The sequence below is a fragment of the Sceloporus occidentalis genome, unplaced genomic scaffold, assembly GCF_023333645.1.
Source record: "Sceloporus occidentalis isolate IW3139 unplaced genomic scaffold, rSceOcc1.0.p SCAF_74, whole genome shotgun sequence".
In the NCBI taxonomy this organism is placed as follows: domain Eukaryota; kingdom Metazoa; phylum Chordata; class Lepidosauria; order Squamata; family Phrynosomatidae; genus Sceloporus; species Sceloporus occidentalis.
In genome coordinates, this window is record NW_028317054.1 from 2,415,810 (window position 1) to 2,429,240 (window position 13,431).

The 13,431-nt window shown below is 37.2% G+C and overlaps 1 protein-coding gene across 1 annotated transcript in view; it reads left to right on the forward strand.

The window, feature by feature from the left end:
- The window catches only part of LOC149285945 (myosin-IIIb-like), a 93,843-nt gene extending 84,902 nt beyond the window's left edge, over positions 1-8,941 (forward strand). The window contains exons 29-33 of the mRNA XM_089494666.1: positions 679-742; positions 2,611-2,713; positions 6,563-6,735; positions 7,927-7,973; positions 8,812-8,941. Of these exons, the coding sequence (XP_089350792.1) occupies positions 679-742; positions 2,611-2,713; positions 6,563-6,735; positions 7,927-7,973; positions 8,812-8,941 (517 nt within the window). The remainder of the gene's footprint in view (positions 1-678; positions 743-2,610; positions 2,714-6,562; positions 6,736-7,926; positions 7,974-8,811) is intronic.
- Positions 8,942-13,431: the final 4,490 nt, after the last annotated feature.

Here is a 13,431-nt window from a genome sequence, read left to right on the forward strand (position 1 = left end):
AGTCCTGCTTTTTTGCATTTTTGTATATAAAGCCAAGTACAGAAGGGAAGCTTATTTCAAAGGAGAAATGTTACGACCAAAATGTCATAGTCTAAAACAACAGGGTCAGATGAGGGAAGATGAGACCAAGGACCATATAAGATTTACTTCTTTACAGAGAGAAAAGATGGGCAGACTTGATGGGCCCAATTATTCTTATCTGCTGTAAATCTATGTTAGAAGAAATGATTTTACAGCCACCATCTACCCAGATTTATTAAATGAACATGAAAAAGAAACGTAACCTTTTGCTGCCCACTTCCTTGAATGTGTCTCCGCTATATTACCAGCTGCCGTCAGATCCTCGCTGTCAGAAGTGCGCGTCCGACAGAGCATTATGGACACTGTCGGCACCTGTATGGTTGGCGGCTGGCACATTATTAGATTATTATTATTATTATTTATTGTTTTATATATAGTCATTAGATTCCGCAGTGATGGCACTTTACAGGAACTGGGAGGAAAAGGTATCTACTTTGTCCTAATAAATGTTGATTTCTCGAGTCACTGAACCACCAGCTTTGCATATTTCTTTTTCAATTAACGATGACCCTTAATCTTAACTAAGCCAAAAAAATAACAATCTATTATCTTTGTAAGTTTCTCTTAAGGTGTTGTTTTGTGCTCTCTTCATTACAGGCAGGAGGATTACGATACAGGCTATTTCACCGAATCAAACAGCGCGGACAATCCGACAGACAAGGTATTCTTGCATGTAGTCTCTAAAGTAACGTGGTATTGTTACCCGGCATTCCTCTGTCTCCTTTTCCGAAACGCGTTCATGGCTATTTGGCTAGGCCCTGCGAACATGAAACCGTTAGTTATGTTTTGAAGTTTCCGAGACAAAAGCCTGCTTGCTAAGAACTTCGGTTCTGTGGAAAGACAGGGAGGTACAGTGAATGAGAAAATCAAAAGGCTGGAAATTTGCTGCCAAGAATAAACGCTAGCTGCTCCCCGAGGTGGTGTGTCTATGCACTTCGCTTTGCTACAGATGTTACAGCCTCTATTTCGGTAAAGACCTGAGGTTCTATGGTAGCACTTTGATATCCTTCTCGAATTCAATATGTGAAATGGAGGAACCGCTCTGTGACTTGGAGCATAGCGCACTCTTTGAAGTCTGATCCAATTTTTGCTGCTTACCATTTGATGTTGAAAGGATGAAATGAAGAAAATGTACAGTTTTTTTTCCCGCCAGTAACTCTGCAGAGCATATGTAAGATTAAAAAATAAATAAAAAACCCCACAAAATCCTTTGGATGATGTACTTAAAAAATGTTAAGCAGATTAATGCCTTCCTATAGCTTTTTGCTAATACAAACAGAGCATGGGAGAAATCAGAGCGTAATACAAACTCTGATTTCCATACCATAAAAATATCCTTAAAAGGAGCAGATTATTAAAAAAAAAGACACATTGTGATACAAAATGTTTGTTAAGCCTTATTTAACCCCTTCCTGTATTTTAGAGGCTAGGGAGATCACTCCAAAGTGGCCATTTGAAAGTGGATAGTTCACGGGGTAGTCGGGGAGAACTGTAAAATATGATTCACCTGTGTAATCTACGGCCAGGAAAGCCACTAGCAATGAAAGATTAAGCGAGGACAATCCTTTCAGCTCCTGTATATGCTAAAAATGTACAGTATTATTAGCCAGAACCAGGGTTGTATGAGGGTAATGGGACTGGTGGCCTAATATTTGCAGGATGGACCCAATCTCCACGTCAGATTGACACATTCACTAATACATGTATCTTCTTGGGAAGATGTACTAAATTGGGAAATACTGAAGAACTTTCATTGTAGATCAGCTACAAGATGACGATTAAATAAATAACCTCTTTCACAATATGAAGAGTTGGGAATGATTTTTTTTTTTTAAAAAAAGCTGCCTGTCTGGATTGCTTGGTTTCATTTTATCCAATTTTTTGGTTGCTTAGCATAACTTTTAATTAACTGTACATTGTGCTCAATGACATGCTAACAAATGTATATAGCTCTTAACAGTGGGTTAGTACGAGGGCTTTCTCCATGGTATCGCATGCTTCTGCATGCAAGCAGATCCCTCTCTCCAGCGTAATATTAGAATATTAGTATATGTCTCTTTTCTGATGGCAGAGGAGTGTATAAACTGAATATATTGATCAATGCATTTACTAGGGATTTAGTGGGCACTTGGTGCCACTAAAGAGTGATATAGTGATTCCCAATCCTCTTGAGTGAATCAACGAATGTTATGTATAAAGAGCTATTCTGAAATTGGAGCAATCATCAGGAACACTCAATTGATTAATATGGCAATTGCCCCATTTTTTATGTTATAACACACTGTTTCTTTATACATAACCTTGATGTTTCAATACATCTGTAAGTTAAGGATTCAGCAGCTGCAGGAGGTTTAGTAGTTCCGTCAGATTTTTAGTTATCAATTTCCCTTGTATAATCTGAAAAAAATAGGTACTAAAAGTTCAATAAAACATAATAGAATTCCATTAATTTGAACGTTCTAAACAGTACATTTTTACATTTACAGCAATTTTTTTATGGTGGCATTTTCTTTTTTTATTTGATTTAAGGAGTCGCCATTGTCACATACGAGCAATACAAACATGTTGGAGAATACACCGCGAGTGACTGCAAATCATCGCTTATCAAGCAGCGGGTCCAGATTAAGTACAGGTACAATATTCCGTGTAATAACTTCTATGGATCAGAACACCAAAGAACAATTTTACATCAGTATATTTCTGTCTGATATGCTGAAACATGCAATTTCACAAAAAGCACAAAATTTGGATTCATTCGGTGCAACACTTTACCATGAGCCTAACATAAGAAAAAAAAAATGAATTACAATCCAAGGTATAATCGATTCATTTTTGTAAAAACTTTGTCAACATACGTTATTTATCTCTAAAGTCTCCAAAGTAGATTGAGATACATACTTTGAAGATACAATCCCACCAAATGTTTTATTTATTGTAAATTAATTATTCTTACATAACACACCCTTCCAAATCTGCTTTCTTTCTGGCATTTTTTACACACTTTTTTTGCTGTTTTTGCAAATGAATTTGAAATCTCCTCTGTTGGAGGTACCTACACATCCACCAAATGATGATTAAGCATACCTGAGAACTTAATCGTATAGGAGACAGGTAGTCGACATGGCCGTGCTAGGGGTCTGTCCCCAAAAGGCTTGCAGGAGGCAGGATCTGCACACATAATGAAAGGTGCCGTGTGCGTTAGCCAAGTACCCAACCACCGATATTTCTTCAGTCGAAACATTATCAAAAGAGAGCACAAGTTGAGCCACGTAGTCTCTGGTGTGCTGAGAGAGACAGCCTCTCTTTTAGGATTCTAAAGCTTGAGATACTTATTGGGTGACAATTGGTTCTAGTATTTTGTTAAATTGAAGCTTGTGCATGTGAATCTGATTTTTTAAGGAGTTTGCCATTTTTTGTCTAATTTGTTTCTTATGTATTGATTCTTGTTTTATGAAGTGTAAGGTTATGTGGTCTCTAGGTATCCCACTATATTGGCTAATTTCTATGTACAGTACCTTATGCTTTTTTTACAATTGTTTTTTTACAATGCCAAGTATTGGAATTAAAAAATAAATAAATAAATAATATATATATATATATATATATATATATATATATATATATATATATATATATATATGAATTAAATATATATATTATATTAAAATGTCTGTGTTGGTATGTACCAATAATGGTAATGCATGGGTTTCAGTGTCTTTACTAGCCCAGAAGATTTCTCTTTGCCTCCAGCATTAATCAGATGTGGTACAAAACTTTGTCTGGATAAAATGTCTGTTCTGATTAATATATTTAAAAATATTAAGATCAAAAGCAGTGGGGATATAATCAAAATGACATGCTAAAGATAAATAGGAATATTAATACTGTATCAAATTCTAATTAAAGAGTAACCCAGTCTTCATTTAAATAACATGAACAATAGTGTATAGGGAACAAGCATAGAGGGAAAAAATTAAAATTACTTATATGTATTGAGTCTCATGCTCTCATAAACATATATATATATGGAAATTTCCACTTTGTCTGAATTACATAGACTTCTTTTACAATACTGTACCTTTCAGGATTCATGGGCCAACCGTAAATAAATCTTCCAGAAAAGAGTTAATTATCACAGTAAACCTTTTTAGCAATGCAAAACTCAACGTTAAACTACATAGATTTAGATTTAGGGGTAGACTATTATATGAATTTAGTGTCCCATGCAGCCCCATCAATGAGGAACATGTATTTAAGTACTTTGTATGTACTTTAATATAGTTATTTAACCAGCCTGGAAGACAACCCAAAGCATTTACCTTCAGAAGAAGCTGCAGCTCCAGAGCTGATTCTTGCACCACTTTCATATTCCATTGGAGGGGGGGGGCGGACATTAGACCACTTGGCATAAACAGAGGGGCTGAACACATCTCCTGCCCCTTATAGCACCGGTGAATGCTCCAACTCCAGAAATAATACTTACTAATGAAAACCATTCAATTTTTTTTTCCCGGGAACACTAAATTGCCAAGTAACACAAATGCAGCCACCGACTGGTTGTTGATGTGGAAACTCAAAAATACATATCTGCTAATGTTTAACATACGAGATGAAATCATTCCTCCAGAATAGTGGGGGCTCTGGGTGGCTTAAACTGGCAAGTTCCCTGTTATAGTTATAGGTAGTCCTATTATATGAATTTAGTTAAGCTAAAATCTGTGCCAATCCCCCATTAAGCACCCCAAACACCTACTATCTTACTATGGTAATAAAGGCTATCTATTTTAAATAGCAAGTTAAACATCACATTTAAGATTCAAAAAGTGCTTTGGTCGAAATAAGCACACTGAGATCCCACAACCTATATCACTTTTTTGTAACTATTCATCTTATCTTTTTAATTGGGTAATAATCAGATTAGAAGTGCTTCTTATAGTCACTTTCATGTTAAATAATTCTGCATTGTATGTTATCTTCATTTAAAACAGTTTCTGAATATAAGTAGAAGTGGTTTTTATAACATTTTAGAATGGCAAAGCATATGTCAACCCATTTAACTACATTCGGACAAATGTATCGATCCACCCCAGTTCCAGCTCCTAGCTTTTGGATGAGCTCCTCATCTAAGATCAGCGTCTGGTTTTACACGGCAGAGCAGCTGTTTAGGATGTCCAGATGCTCAAATGTAATATCACATCTGCTTTGTAATCCCCAATCTCATTAGGCAAATAGAAACTTGTCTTAATTGTAGAGGATTTATGTGCGCAAAAGACAGTTACGTGGTTTAATAGTTGGGCATTCTATAATTATGATGAGGAATGGTCCGTATTTTTTACTACTTTAATCTACTCCCTTAAGAAGACTTAACAAGGTACCAGAACTACCCCTTTTAAATCTGAATATTTATTGAAATAAGTTATTTGATGGCAGGTAATCATAAAGCAATTGCAAATTACTGCAATTTGATGACATCATTGCGGCTGGCAGAAGCTGCCATATTGAAATTTTTGCAAGTACAGCTGGAAGCTGAGATTGAGAATACACTCACACCAAGCTCTCACTTGTCAAACTGGTGAGAAGCTTTGTGAGCGAAAGGCAATGATGGGAAGCTTGGACACGTAGTTTCCTACTTAAAAATAACCAGACAACATAACTGACTTTTGGGTATTCATAATATACAAAGTTTTGATTGTGTCATACGTTCAGTGTACCACTTGCACAATGCCTTCAATAGAGTTCTGCAACTCTGACACTAGAATGAATTATGCTCCTTTAATAACTGCTATTGTGTCTTCGTTTAGGGTCATCACAATCTTTCCTGACCATACAATGTCAAACAGTTCATTATGTACAATATGTGGCCTAGAATGACCTCGAACACTAATCAATTATTCTTATTGCTTTGCGCAAGTGTACGAATCTGCATGTAAAATATGTACAAAAGGCAAACACACCCAGATTCCTGAGCTGCTGCTAGAAGAATAATGACCAATAAGGAGACAACAAAGCAAGAATTCAGCACGTTCCCAGCAAATACTATTAAAAAAGCACCTATCAAAGGCATCAAAATTGAATCAGTGTGACTGCACTGCACTTTAACCCAATGAGACTTTTAAGCAATTTACAACCTTCTCTGGACACCATTAATGAGGCACCTGTGTGGCTGGAGGGGCTGCTCAACCTCAAGGTTTGGTCAGAACCTTGATAACACTATAGCCATGTAAAATTAGATGGGACTCAGCAAACCTGGGGTACTTTGACGTAGTGGAGAACTAAGCAATATCTGGCCATATAGTGTGACAGAATCGCCAATGTCCATGCCTTAGATAGGTGTTTTTGAATAGTATTGGCTGGGCATGCCCTGAATTCTGGCTTTGTTTTATGGAAAATATGTAGTAATTCCATTGTGGCTCCTCCAATGTGAATAGTATGTATTAATTGCACAGGAATATTGTAATTTACAGAGTGTTGTAATATTCAGATGCATTTAAAGTTAGACTTTTCCTGCAGACTGATATAAAAGGGGAGAATATTATCTTCATGGCAGGTTCCGAGAAGTATCTTGAGAAGAAACTAAGGACAACCCGAAGACGTTGCCAACAACCGAAAACTCTAAACAGCCCAGAGGACAGCTTCTATTACAATCAGATTAATGTATGTTCTACAGACATTATCAACCACCTTACTTTTGTTTCACAATCAAGGATCTGATTAAAAGTTCTGCAATCTTGCAGAATGTAGAACAATTTCCAAGAATAGTCTCAGTATCACCTATGGTGGTGGAAAGATGTTTAAAGTGGGGCTAATCTTTTTTTTAATGATGATTAAAAAAGCAAACATTACTTATAATGAAAGTTAAGAGATTAACAGAAATCTCTTCCTTGATTTACCTACCGATGCTTCTGGGCATCTTCTCCGCTCCAGTCCAGTCTCCTGCTGTATAGGAGCTGACTGTTTCCATAAAGGGCTGTCTGATCGTCACTGAAAAGGGGATTCCTCTTAACCCCTTAAAGGAACAATTGTGCAAACCTTACTTTTAATACTTTATTTCTTAAGAGTAAAATTACATTTTAAAGTGCTGTTACCGAAAGCATGGCTTCTCTACAAGCTTACTCTCTTTACAGACCAGTTGAATGTTTAGAAATCCGGTTGTAATAGCCCCAGTGCTTACTGAGGTTCAGATTAGATTACATTACAACAATTTAGCCCCACTAACACATGTACATACATATAATATACTATTCTCTATGTATTGTCTCTGCTCATAAATATCTAATAGTAAGTGTTTCCTCTAAGGTTACATAACTCTGAAGAAGAAGAAGTCTTTTCTTCAGATGGAATGTAATTGATAACATCTGAAGATGATACCGCTGATGTCTCCAGAAACTTACGTGACTTTAAATTGTTTCCTATGTTTGCCTATTACAAAGTGTCAACCTCAACTCAAGACTCTTCTTGGACCAATGTGGCTATATTGTCTTATATTGTCTACATGTCTTATTTTCATTTAAGGGATTATCCAAATGGCTGTCTTTTTCTTAACCTCTCAATTCCTTTTCTCCATCCCCTCACTTAACATAGCAATGGTTGAACATGTGCCTATTCCCTTTATCAGCTCCTTTCATATCAGGATGTCTTCTTTCACGGTGAATAATTGATGTGGTTTATCAAAGAAGAGCAACATGCATGCTTCATCAAGCTCGCTTGAACCCTTTGATCAAAAAAATTATGCTTTGACTTGTGATATTATCAGCATCTGCTTGCATTCAACACAAAATCACTTTGAATTAAAAATTAACAACTCCCTGCTTAGCTTCTGAAAGTGTGTTCTTGGTCCTTCCGCAGGGAACTCTAGAATATCAAGGGAGCAAGAGGAAGCCGAGAAAACTTGGGTAAATATCTATCATGATTTTAAACAAAAAAAAAGATTATGTTTAATACAAGCCCTGTGTAGGCATTTTCATACAAGAAGAATAGTTAACTGCATAGTTAAATAAACAGAAACATAGCTGCTCTACAGGCATTATAGAAAACAGGTAAAAAGTGGATATGCAGACATTAAGAGAGGAAGTCTGTTCAACAGACATCACAGATGTGCATATCTCTATAAACGATAATTGTTAATAAAGTATTTTAGTATTTAAAAAATGTATTTAGGGAGAGACATTCTTAATTTATTTTTTCATTTAACTTGATGCACCTGGGACATCATCCAAATAGGTTTCAAATAATGATATCTTATTTAGTAAAGTTATAGTTTGTAGGTACAAGGTTCAGCAAGAATGTTTAGTTGTTTTTAAATATTTTAGGTCTAAATAGAGGAAGGACAGATTTTTAAGCCCTAAACAATTCCAAACATTACTATTTTTTGGCCACTCCAAACTAATTATAGCTAACGCTTTATTATTACGTTAAATCAGAATTGGTGAAGTTTGAAAAACGAGAAATCTCACTTATTCAAATTGTGTCGTACATTTAAATCTAGAGGCTATCCAAAGTATGGCAAAAAATTAAAGCTTGATTTAATAAAAGCTTGGTTTTATTAAAGTTGGGGTAGGATAAAATTGTCAATGCCTCCTTGTCACTTATATGGAGTCACTAATCAAAATGCCTTTAGGTACGCGAGTGCCCTGGTCCTCTCCCATCTATAAAGACTGGTTTGCAAGTCGCGACAACTATGGGAAGTCGGATCTACCGGATGTTAATGTGTTGTCTTTACGTTTCTTTCAGCCAGGTCAAAGTACTAGACGGGGAGGATGAGTATTATAGATTATTGTCAGCGGTGGATTCGATTCCTGAGGAGGAGCTGTCTCTCAGTAATGTGTTGACCCAAGAAGGAGTGTTTTTTACCCCCAGCTGAAATGCTGTGTCTTAATACAGATTGCTTCGAAATGGGTAAGGTGATCTCTAAGTTCGATGGATTGGTCTGTCTGGAATTGTCAGGGGTTTTTTAAACCAAACTCAGGGTAAATGGGCATAATCATAGAATATCTTCACTTCTTGATAACTAATGGTTTTCATAGTCCCCCTTATTATAAATACTAGGTGTCTGTATTAATGAGACACTAAAATATAATATTTGGAATGAACTATTAAAAGTTTTCATATTTAGAAGAGTCTCAGGGTCATCTGATTTTGAACCTTTCTCAGGTTTGATGATTATAATTGAGGTGGACGGGTAACTGCGGAATGATACTGACAGCTTTCCCGGGTTGTTTCATCTAAGCGCTTAGTAAATTCAGACCCTTAGGAAAAGCTTGGTGTATTTATTCTAATAAGTGTACACTAAGGACCTTTAACTTAAAGTTGTTTCCTGAAAGATCACTTAGCATGGGGGTATTATCTCATTTTTACTTTTCAATCCAGCTGTCTATATTACTTATCGTGTGAAACAGCCAAAGCAAGCTTTCTTTCTGTCGGATACTAAAAAGCAATTTTAGAATGGATTTAAAGTCTGAACAATCACATATTCACATAATTCTGGTTTGCTGTACTTCATTACAATAATTGATTTAACCTAGTTTAAATATTAGAACTTGTTTACCGATAATAGAACATGATTCCTATATTATTATTTTATTTTTTTCGTGTTGTGTATTTTTTAAGCAAAAACACATTCAGATCTCGTTGTTTTTTCGGCCATAATCCTGATTTTTAAATCAGAAATATTTGGACTTTTGTATTTACATAAGTAGTTTTCTGCATTTATTCAGTGAGACAATTGCTTGATCCATAGATATACAGTAAGCCTCTCTTAAGTTTGCAGCTGCCATATACTTTGTAAAATGCATGATGCTGGCTCTTTGAAAGAACAGACAATAACAGCTTGCTAAGTGCATGTAACACACGATTCACTTTTTTTTGGAGTGTATTCAAATGGACACTTTTTAACCAGTAACACAAATGAACGAAAAAAGCGCTAAGCTATAAAACATGCTTCAAATGTTTGTAAATTGATTTGAATCCGTCTTTTAAACAGTCAAACATATGATGATACAGTACATGTCCCATCATCCATCAGAATTTGTCACTAAGCATGTTGGGATTGTCATACAATGTCTAAGATTAGGTTACACTCTAAGCTTAGTAACACATGTACACTCACACACACACAGTATGGAAAATATGCCAGTGAAATAATCGGTAAATTTTGATCTAAAAGATTTCTCTGGTTTAATCTAAATGTTGTTGCTCTGCTTCTGTAATATAGAAATAAAGGAAGAAGCTGGGCCCAGAATCTGTTAAATATTTATTTATAAAACACAATTTAATCTGTGGGTTTGTGGAGGGAGCCCTAGAGCTTTACAGAGCTATAAAGAGCTGAACCCACCATGTTGGTTATTAACTGGGCAACAATGGGTTAAAACAACAGCACATGCATATTATTTTTGTTAAAGCCACACCCACTTTTGTTCATAAAGCTCAGTGTATCATGATAGACTGGAGCCACACCCACTTTACATCATAAAGCTTGGCCGTGTCATAATAGGCTGGAGCTGTAAAAGCAGGAGCCGGCAGTGTGTGAGCTCAGTTAGGGCAAAAGAGTCCTGAGTTATTTAGACAACCAACGACTGCAGTTAGGGTTTGGGGGATCCGTCCGTCTCGCTCTCGGGCAGCACAGCTCATTATCTGCTCTTGATGAATGTTTGTGAGGATCTGCGTTCCCTCTTCGATCCGGGGACATTTACTTTTTTGGTTACCATTTTATTCTGTTCTTTAGTGTGAAACGTGCTGATCGCCTATTCAAGGGGTCAGAAAGGAATGTTTTACTTGGAACAGAGACAACCTTTTGCCCCCCAAGTTTTTTCACCTTCCTCTGGATCACTAGGCAGGAAGTTTAGGATCAGACTGTAGGTTAGTGGTGGGGTCTACAAGGATTTTTATTCTCTTCATTGTCAATATGCTGTTTTCTGTTATAACTTAAATATATATATATATTTGTAAAATGTAAACTCTTGTATGTTTTAATTTGAATCTGTTCTTAATGTAACAAAAGTGAGTGTGAATGGAACACAGGGCTAACCCTCTTATGATGTCCTAGCACTTCAGCATCAAAAAGAGAGATTGTCCAAATAGTTTCACAGCTATGGGAAGGTAATACAAAAAGTGCAAAGAACCATCAAACTGAAGGGTAAATTTAGAACAAGAGATCATAATCTAAAATTAGGGGGGCAGAGTCTTAGATGTAATGAAAATAAGTTTTACTTCACTGAGAGGGTAATGGAGATTTGGAACAGCCTCCCAGCAGATGTGGCAGAGGTTAATAAACTAAAGGAATCTAAACATGGATTGGATAAGCAGATGGTCAAAAATGTTTAAAATGCAGTTATCAAAAGGTCTTTGACACTTTCTTGCTGATTCTTGCACCGGTTATAAAATAAATAAAGAAGATGGAAGTGGAGGTCAAGCGCGTGTTGCAAAAGAATACACTAAAGAATAAATGGTAGCATACAGAATGTAAACTGATACACGCTGATAAGTGGCGAGTCTCCTTTAAAATTTCCAGGTTTGATACTTTGGTGCTTAAATAATATAATAGAATCAGTATTAACAAAAATATACTAAATAACAAAAAATATGTGGCCACCCCTACTAATTATTGAATTTAGGTGTTTCCACCCATTGCTAACCGGCGTATAAAATCAAGCACATAGGCAGCCATATCCATAGGCAAACATTGGCAGTAGAACGGGTCGTACTGAGGAACTCAGTGACTTTAATCGCCATCGGATGCCACCTTTGCTACAAGTCCTTTCCTGAAATGTCTGCCCTGCTGGATCTGCCCCGGTCCACTGTAACTGCTATTACTGTGAAGTGGAAGCATCTAGAAGTAACAGCAGCTCAGTCACAAAGCGGTAGACGACGCTCCATACAAGCTGAAGGTCACTGTGCACAATGCCAAGCAGCAGCTGGAGGGGTGTAAAGCGCACCGCCACTGGATTCTGCAGCAGAGGAGACGTGTTCTCTTGAGTGATGAATCCCACATCACTATCTGGAAGTCTGATGGATGAATCTGTGTTTGGCGGATGCCAGGAGAACACTACCTACTGGAATGCGTGGTGCGTTGAGGTGCAGTTCTTCAGGGTTTGAATGCTCTTTTGGATGAATGGGCCATAATTCCCGCAGACACACTCCAAAATCTTGTGGAAAATCCTTTCTAGTAGAGTTGAGGCTGTTACAGTTGCAAGGGGGGGGGGCAACTTCATATGAACACCCATGGAATGGTTCACATAGGTGTGAGGGTCAGGTATATATATATATTGGACATATAGTGTAATTTATGTGGCTTCCTGAAAGGAATACATGTGTGCAGTGGTGTAACTACAGGGGTCACAGCAGTTGCAACTATAACGGGCCCGCATCTCTAGGGGGCTCTGGCGATCCCTGCAACCACTTGCTCCTGTCTCTTCATGCCTCCACACTGGTGCAGGTCGGAAGAGCCCTTTCTAAACAATTTTGAACCGGCATGTAGAGAGACAGTCATGCAGAATGTAGCTTTTCCTTCTCCTCGTTGCTTGGTGTCCTGTTGTCTGCCGTACCTAGCGTTTCTTAATATATTTGCTGGATGCTTTGTTGCTGACTTCCTATAGTCTTTGATTTTAAAAGGAAAGAGTGATACTCAGCGCTTAAAATGAAAATGCCAGATATCTGGTGTAATGACACAACTTGAACAAGTATAATACCTCAGTGCTGCAGAACCAACACACTGACCACAAGTGTGTAAAGGATAATACACAAAACAAAGAAATAAGGTGCTGCGCAAAATTTACAAACGACACCACAATATGTGCGAAAATTAAATAATACTTAAATTCATTAAAATGGATTCTTCAATAGGTTCCTCTGTTGGGAAGCCCATAGAGCCCCTTCTGGGGAATGGAGTTTCTTCTTTGTACCGGTGTATCAGAAAAGACCGGAGGAGAAAGAGTTAAAAAAACTAGTAGCTTTAATATAAATAAATAAAAATAGTATCTTACATATAAGAATACTTTAACGCTCCCGTGGGAAGGACCGGAATAATGCTGTGTTGTAGCAGGAACAACTTGGTTCTCTCAGGATTCCTCTGTGTCCACTTCCTCAATGGGCGTATTTAGCACAATGCGTTTCACCAATCGGCTTCCTCAGGTGCATCTTTGATTTGCATGTTTGCCTGTGGCCCATGACCTTGGAACTGTGTTATCGTTTTTGCTCCTTTCTGTTACCCTTGACCTCAGGTTACTCTACCATTTGCTGTTTCCCTGCTATCCCTGACCTCGGCTGACTTTAGTTGGTCTTGATTAACCTGTACCTTAGATACTGAGCTCTTCCCCTTCAGACTGAAATGAGGTGTGTGTTAGCATGAGTGGTGTG